At 31.0% G+C, this 9,067-nt stretch overlaps 1 protein-coding gene across 1 annotated transcript; it reads left to right on the top strand.

Moving 5' to 3' along the window:
* The first annotated feature begins 4,587 nt into the window (after positions 1-4,587).
* LOC125861402 (enolase 1, chloroplastic) lies at positions 4,588-8,969 on the top strand. The gene is made up of 7 exons (XM_049541313.1): positions 4,588-5,168; positions 5,902-6,209; positions 6,477-6,631; positions 6,717-7,034; positions 7,878-8,024; positions 8,121-8,171; positions 8,631-8,969. Exons 1-7 carry the CDS (start codon positions 4,747-4,749, stop codon positions 8,694-8,696), a joined length of 1,467 nt encoding a protein of 488 aa, XP_049397270.1. The 5' UTR covers positions 4,588-4,746; the 3' UTR covers positions 8,697-8,969.
* Positions 8,970-9,067: the final 98 nt, after the last annotated feature.

The following is a 9,067-nucleotide window of genomic DNA, read 5'->3' as shown; positions in this document are numbered from 1 at the left end:
TATTATTGGTGTAATGATATTTCTCAAATAGTAATTATAATCTCTTTTTCTTCATTATTGATTATTAATACTTATCTCTAATAAAAATCATAAATCATTGAAAGGTTTACTTTTGCTTATTTATTAGTAATAAAACTATATATAAAATTGAATATACATGAGACTACACCCCGTAGAAGGGGCGGCTCAATATAATTCGAGACCTAAAGCGAAATTTTAATTAGAGGCCTAAAATTAAATAAACTTTATCTGTATTTATTTATTTTTCTAAATTTTTAGATGTAAATTATTCCTTAATAGTTTTTTTATAAATGATTTTTTCAAATACTTTTTTTAATTATTATTTTTAAGCAAAACTTTATCAATTCAACATTGAAAAACATCATTTTATTGAGACAATTATTATATGAATCAATAATATAGTTCTATAAGTAAAAAATTGATAAATTTTAAATAAAGATGAGAGTTAGAATCATAGAATCTGATTCAAAAAGTTGATAACTTGGTATACCCTACTTTAATATGAAAAGTTACGAAGAAATAAAAAAATATTTGTAATTTACTTTGTTCATTTTCGGCAATTGATTCATATTTTTGACAAAATATTACTCTAACTATCAAAGATTTGAAGAAATAGAGTACATAAGGAGTTAAAAAGATAAATGATGTGAATGTTAGAGAAAAAAAAAATAATAAAAAAAATTATATATATATATACTTTTTATTATAAATAATTAATTTTTTTCATGAAAAAATTAAACATGATTTTATTTTAATAAAAATTTGAGAAGGCCAATGCCTAAAAAAATTCACAGGCAAGAGCCGGCCCTGCCCCATAGATCCATGGAACTTACGCCCCATGTCTCGGGGCTTACGTCTCGCCTTGTACTATATAAAACGTCTCGCCTCACTCCCCCGCCTTTTAAAACACTGATCCTAATATTTTCTTAGATTTTAATCATCTTGCGAAGCGCGGAAAAATAGACTATATCCCCATTTTTTTCTGAAATAATTTTTACTTTATTTGAAAATTAATTTGACTATAGAAAATTCAAATTAAACCTCTATGTTTAGAATTTCAAATAAAATGTTATTTGTCTCATTTGTGAAAAAAAAATATAACATAACACAACTTTGATTTTAAAAATGTCTAGTAAAATGAAAAATATTTAATTTCTAATTATATATGGCCAAATGCCTATCAAATTCATGAACTTTTTTTCTAACACTCGAATATTAAAATCCTCAAAAAATATACTTTTATTAGAACCAAAAGTTACATAAAAACATTATCTATATTTTGTTTTAAGTAAATATGAAAATATATGTATAAAAATAGTTTGTTAGCAGATCTTTGACTATATATTTCTTTACCAAGTTATCTATTTATTTAATTAGTCTTTGCTACTCAAAAAATAATTAAATGAAAATATGATATCAATTTTTTTAAAAAAAACACATCTCATTATATCATCCAAAAGAAAAAAATATAAACACAAAAACAACTTCCATCCATTTTTCTACTAAATAAAAAGTAAATCTATTTGCCTTTGTTTAACAGACCTTTACTTTCTACCTGCTTTTCTTGTATGCATTTGAAAATATAACCATTATTGTTTCCGTCTATTGGTTGATATGCTTACTCACACATTAAATGTGCATACGGATCATAGGTACAATATTTCAACTATTTTTTTTTTTGATATTTTTTGTGATCATATTATTTAATTTTTAAAAATTTAATTGAGAATTTTTATTCATTAAAATATTAAACTTGATTGAGATGTTCAATACGTTAATTTGTAAAATTATCATTCCGATTATATGTGAATGAATTGTATTCGCAAGAATAAAAAGAACATCACAATAGAGATTTTTTAAACATAGATCTAATAATATATGATGAGGAAAAAATATTTATATAAAAAAATTAAATTACTTCTACAATTATATATTATATTATACTAAAGCTAAAAATGCACAACAACTTAATTTCCCTTTGTGTGACTATATGGTATTTTTTATTTATACTACACTAAAGCTAAAAATGCATAACAACTCATGAACTTCCCTTTTTGTCACTATATGATATTTTGAATGAATATGATATACGTCAAACCTCAATGTTTGATTATTATACAAAGNTAAAAAAATTAAATTACTTCTACAATTATATATTATATTATACTAAAGCTAAAAATGCACAACAACTTATATATATATATATATATATATATATAAATTAAATTACTTCTACAATTATATATTATATTATACTAAAGCTAAAATGCACAACTTCTTAATTTCCCTTTGTGTGACTATATGGTATTTTTGATTTATACTACACTAAAGCTAAAAATGCACAACAACTCATTAACTTCCCTTTTTGTCACTATATGATATTTTAAATGAATATGATATACGTCAAACCTCAATGTTTGATTATTATACAAAGAGATCAATGAATATTGAAATGAAATTAATCTAAAAATAAATATTATGAATAAAATATATAAAGAAGACAACATATATTAAAAGTAATACTTCTCCAATCAGATTTGAGATTCTTATGATAGGCATACAAGTATCAATATATTTATTTTTGTGAAGGTAAATACAGTTAGATATAACTTTTTAACTTTTCAAAAATGAAAAGATGTAGTAAAACAAAACCAAAAAACAGTAATAATATAAGTGAGAAAATAGACAGGAAATGTAGAGAGAAAAGAGAAAAATTTCTTATTCTTCTGAGTATATTCAAGTGTTTCCCAAATCTTCAACTGCATAACACGTCCTGAAGACCTCTATTTATATTGTTATTAGAGGCAAATAAAAAGATAGCAATAAACATGATATTACTTATTGAGAATGTGGGAAATATTAAAGGGTGTGTAAGATAAATGAGGAGATGATGGAGGTGTGAGTATTATTACACATAATGGTGAAATTACATCTTGAAGTTATGGACATCCACAAATAATTAATTATCTATAAATAATAACTATATTAAAAATGAGGAGAAAAACTAAAAAATGTCCAAAAAAAAAGAAAAAAGATAATTAGAAATAGAGACCGCAGAGAGGTGTCACATCACCTTATCTATGTTTCTCCTTTATATATATATATATAATACGATTCGTGATTTAAAAAAATGACATCAAGAAACACATCTAACAAATGGAAGGTAAAGTACTAGAAAAGCTCTATAGGAATTTACTAAAATTTTATTTTTTACGACCTTATTAAAAGATCAACAAAATAATTCAAACTAAAATTGATGTATACTGATTCAAAAAATTTGGTTGCATAGTTGAATTTCAATTTCTTTATATTTTATTCGTAATATTCAAATCTATCTCTTGAATATATTGAATTTAGAGTTCATCAAATTCAAGATCAAGCTCTCAAATTTTTGAACTGACACTTGCGAAGAAAAGAATCATATAACATTATTTATAGATCTAAATATCTATTGACATCTCAAAATAAACGGCACTACTCAAAGTACAAAATTCTCATATCTTATTTTCGTATTTACTTCATAATTTATTGAATAAAGTTTACATACTTTTATGACATTAAAATTGGATAGTCAATTAAAATGGACAAGTATTATTAGAGTAGGGATAGAAGGATATTTATCAAAGTGATAGATAAATTTTACAAATATAGAGAAGTAGATGTTAAGATAGACGTAATGTCATACAAATTTAGATAAGATTAAAAATGAGCACAATTACCGAAAGATGCAAATAATATATATTGAGGATAAAATGAGACAAGGCAATTTGAGACAGTTTGGTCTTTATCCATATTGTGCTAAAATGAAACGAGATAGACGGTAAACCTAAAATCACATGAAATTCAATTTGAACAATCGAATTAATGTAATAATGAAAAAAAAACTCAAATAGATGTAATTTTTTAAAATTAACGTATACTTATCTAAAATAGAACATAATGAAAGAAAAAACCATGACATATACCATTGTGAAAAGGTTTTAATTTTGTTTGTAGGTTGATCTTCACTTTTATAGATATTTTATTTAATTTTATACTATAGAATCTGAATACCTTGATTTTAATTCTATAATATTGAGTTGATACTAGTTGATTCTTAAAAAAACGAAAGATGATATAAATTCCTAGAAGCAATTCCTCATTGTCTGCTCGTCAAAAGTTGATTAGGCGGCCCAAGAATTTGCAATAGGAAATCTGATGGAACCCACAAATACCAAATTAACACTACTCCTTTCGTCTATTTTTATTTGTTATGTTGTGCTTTTTAAAGGTCAATTTAACTAATATTCAAAATTAAATTATATTATATTAATTTAATATTTTAAATAAAAAATTTAAATATTCAAAAACGATACGAAAAGTACTATAAATTATACTTTTTTTTTACATATTATACATCATAAGATATTAGTCAGATATTTTATAATTTCACACTAAAATAAAATAAAATTACGTACTACAATTAAAAGTGAACGGACTTAATAGTATTTTGTACACTCATGTCCATTACACCTACCAACTCATTGGCTTTTCAAGTTATATATATTATATGTTCTATTCTACTACTTACGTCTCCTCCAAAGCACAAACCAACCACCATCGAAGCCATTTTCATTACCAAACTCTTGCTTTCTTCGCCCTTCGGCGGACTTTCCTATAAACCTTTTCCCTCCATTTAAATAATCCCGAAACCGCTTTTGCTCTGAAGAAGTTTCACACAAAAAAATGGCCTTAGCTCCAGCGCAGCTCTCTAAGGCCTTTTTTTCCACCAAACCCACATCACAAGCGCCGCTTTTCTCATTACCTTCCACCCAGAAGATTCAATCTCGGCGGTCGTCGTCCACCGTCCGATGCTCCGTCGCCGTTGCACCGTCGGCAACTGCATCCAAGGCATCTGCCAAGGTGAAGTCTGTTAAGGCAAGGCAGATCATAGATAGCAGGGGAAATCCTACCGTCGAGGTTGATCTGGTCACCGGCGATGATCTACTTTATCGATCGGCGGTTCCTAGTGGAGCTTCCACCGGGATCTATGAGGCATTGGAGCTCAGAGATGGTGACAAGAGCCTTTATGGTGGTAAAGGGGTCCTCAATGCTGTAAAGAATATTAACGAATATTTGGGCCCCAAACTTGTTGGTGTTGATGTGAGGTAAGTTAATCTTACTAATTATTTTTCAAAATTTTTGTTTTCTTCCCTTTGTAAATGTCTCGAGCATCCATTAGTATTCGGTATCAATTTGTATAGTACTTTACAACATGGTAGTTCTATTTCACGAGCTGAAAGTTTGTTTAGAGCATTTTTACTTATCAAAGAGAGTTGTTTAGAGCACTTGCACAATCAGAATCAAGGTCCTTCTATGTTAGTATAGGTTTGTGTACGATCCATTACTATGTGTAAGCAACGTTGGTTTGTTTATTATGAAAGGGGCTGAGTAAGTTTATAGTTTAATACTCGTATTTATTGGTTGTCAATAGGCTACTTAGGTAACTGCATATATGATTTTGGCTAGTAATTATGAAATTTGCTGAAGCTTGGCTTGGTTGAAGTTGAGGTAGACAATAAGAAGATGACCGGTACATATAACACACGAAGAAATCTCAAAAGCATTAGTAGAGAACACTGGTGGTGCTATTGCTTGTATGGTACTGCATTGTCGTTACGCCAAAAATATTTATGACAGACACTACTACACACTAATTATACACAGTTACACACACATATACACATATTGTACATTGCCAACTATTTTTTGGTGGCTGGCTATTTAAGTTAATTTCTCAAAAATAATAAATGCCATTGGAAATGGATGGCTGCCTTGGTGGCTTCTTAATACTTCTTCAGTTCCATTTAAATGTGGCAATTTTATTTTCTTCTTGTGAAGGAACCAGACTGATGTTGATGCTGTTATGCTGGAGATTGATGGAACTCCTAATAAATCAAAACTTGGAGCTAATGCCATTCTTGGAGTTTCTCTCAGTGTGTGTAGAGCTGGTGCTGGAGCAAAAGCAGTACCTTTGTATAAACACATTCAAGAAATATCTGGAACTAAAGAACTTGTAATGCCAGTTCCAGCATTCAATGTGATAAATGGAGGGAGCCATGCTGGCAACAATTTGGCTATGCAAGAGTTCATGATTCTACCTGTTGGAGCACCAACATTTGCTGAGGCACTTCGTATGGGTAGTGAAGGTAAGAATAGTGTAAATATAAAATTGCTTCCTCTTTCTTGATGGCTATGTGTCTCACTTTGACAAAATAGTGTTGGTTTCAGTAAATCTGCATTAGGAGAAGTCAAACAGTAGCTAACTTTCTTATTCTGTATATCAAAATGCTGTTTTGTCCTTGAGGTTCCTATTGCCCCATGACCTGTAACCTTTGCATATTATGTGTTCTGCAAACTTGTACATAATATCTCTTTACATAGTATTTAAATGTCCACACTTGATTGGAAAACAGTCTACCACACTCTAAAGGGAATTATCAAAGCTAAGTACGGTCAAGATGCATGCAATGTTGGTGATGAAGGTGGATTCGCTCCAAATGTCCAGGATAACAGGGAAGGGCTAGTATTGCTTATGGATGCAATTGAGAAGGCTGGTTACACTGGCAAGGTTGGCTTTCTTTTTGGCCTTGCAGTTTTATTAAATCATTTTATCTTCGGAAGTTATGGACTTCCTAATTGAAAGATTGGTGCAGATTAAAATTGGCATGGATGTAGCAGCATCTGAGTTCTTGACAAAAGATGCAAAATATGATCTCAATTTCAAGAAACAACCAAATGACGGAGCTCATGTACTTAGTGCTCAGAGCCTCTGTGAACTCTACAAGGAGTTTGTCAGAGATTTTCCTATTGTATCTATTGAAGATCCCTTTGACCAAGATGATTGGAGCTCTTGGGCATCTCTACAATCTTCAGTTGACATTCAACTTGTTGGTGATGATTTGTTGGTGACTAATCCAAAGAGAATTGCTGAAGCAATTCAGAAAAAGGCATGCAATGCATTATTGTTGAAGGTAAGGATTTGTCTTTAAGCAACATACACATTTCTGTAGCAAAGCTGCCTTGTTCCATCAGTAGGCTTCTTTCTCATTTCAAATGCTTAGTTGCTCAAAGTTCTAATACTTAATTGTACATTAATTTTAAGAAGCTAAGTGAAGTTATACTGCCTGTAAGGTACAATACCTTTGAGTTGATCCTGGGCACTTCTAAGCAAAATAGCCTTTAATACATTGACAGAATGACCCTTAAAACAGTGGTGCTTAATTTGGTGCTTTTCTCCGGAAAAGACAAGTATTTTCCCGTTAATAGACTTGAAGAGTATTTAGCAAGCAAGGATTCCTAGAAAGATTTTGGTCTGAACAGTACAATAGTAGTATGTTTATTAGCCTTTTTGAATGAATGCATTTGTCATAAGACAGTATACTTTACACCTTATGTTGTAATAATTGCTATGATGTCTACATATATTTTTATGGTGTGATTAATCTGAGTCCCTCTTTTCGGGTGTGACTTGAAGCACTTGACTCGTCAGAGTTCACACGAACTATAATACTCTTTTTTTTGAGAAGGTAACAGTCACATGAACTATAATACCATATCACTTTGTTATCATGTATAGTTAATTCTATTTCAAGTTTGAATGGGAAAGAAGGAGAAAGTTCAGACATCGAAAAAACAATTTATACGTTATCATGGGTCCGGTCCTGTTAGATAGAAACACTGCATTGATGTACATAAATCCCTCCTATAAGATTAGGTGTTGAAAGCCAGTGCCCAGTAGAACTTTCTTGGTAAATGAATGACACATGGTAGTCATGTAGTGAGGGCTTGGCTCATCAACTTTCAAACTGTTGCAGGTTAACCAGATTGGTACTGTGACAGAATCCATTCAAGCAGCACTAGATTCCAAAGCTGCAGGCTGGGGTGTTATGGTCAGTCACCGAAGTGGTGAAACAGAGGATAATTTTATCGCAGATCTGTCTGTCGGTTTGGCCAGTGGACAGGTACTCTCGACTTCCAGCTGTTAACGTTGGTTAATCCTTTCCACCCTTTTAACCACCAGCAGCGTATTAATATTTTTTTAAATTCTCCCAATGCAGATCAAGACTGGAGCACCCTGCCGGAGTGAGCGGCTGGCAAAATACAACCAGGTTGGAACACTTAATTTCCCTTCTTTCTTTCATCTTATTTTTAATTGTTGCCTTTGTTCTTGTTTAAGTTATTTCATTATTAATATATTTATTTAGGTAGTAGTCTCTTGTCACAGTGTTTAGTTACCTTTATTCATCCTGCGGTTAGCAATTTTACCGTGACTGCTTGAAAGTTGATAAGCTTTCTATGCGGATACTCATCTCCATTGCAAATTGTATAATTCTACTCTAGTCGTTCAATCTTCCTCCATATAAGTCCCCCCCACCAAAAAAAAAAAAAAACACCTCGTGGCATTTCAGCTGGATTTTGTTGGTGTCTGATGTCCCATTATGTTTAGTTTGGTGTAGCTCTTCTGTGACTGTTGATAACTTAAGGGTGAATGCTTCTATTTTATTTTATTGTGATAAAAAAGTTTGTGCTTGGTTTTGAGTGGCTAAACTCTGCTATACTGACTACAGCTTCTACGTATCGAAGAGGAACTTGGAGATGTTCGTTATGCTGGTGAATCTTTCAGATCTCCTTGAGAAAGCAATCAAAAGCTAAAATACGATAGGGAGAATCCAGAAAAGTTTTCTTTTGTTGTATGCTCAATCGGTATTGTTGTTAGATATGTTGTATTCGTGGAGGATCAGGTAGGCATTAGAAGCTACATCTGATCGAATTTTCGTGCAGTTCTTTTTTGAATTTTGTTCAAGTTTTTCATGCGTGTGAACTTTAGTATCACAAACACAGTTCCCTGTCTGTAGTAGTAGTGCTCTCTTAATCAAAATAACAAGGGCCCTCCATTTTCTTGTGAATGTCATGACCGTACTTACTTTTATCTAGTTGTTGGGGGGTTAGTGGCCTGATATCCACTCAAGTCAACAAATTGTTGTGTTTAACAAATATTTCAGTT

Source organism: Solanum stenotomum, chromosome 1, assembly GCF_019186545.1.
Source record: "Solanum stenotomum isolate F172 chromosome 1, ASM1918654v1, whole genome shotgun sequence".
Taxonomy (NCBI): Eukaryota; Viridiplantae; Streptophyta; class Magnoliopsida; order Solanales; family Solanaceae; genus Solanum; species Solanum stenotomum.
The sequence above is the reverse complement of the archived record's forward strand: the minus strand, read 5'-3'. Positions and strand labels throughout refer to the sequence as shown.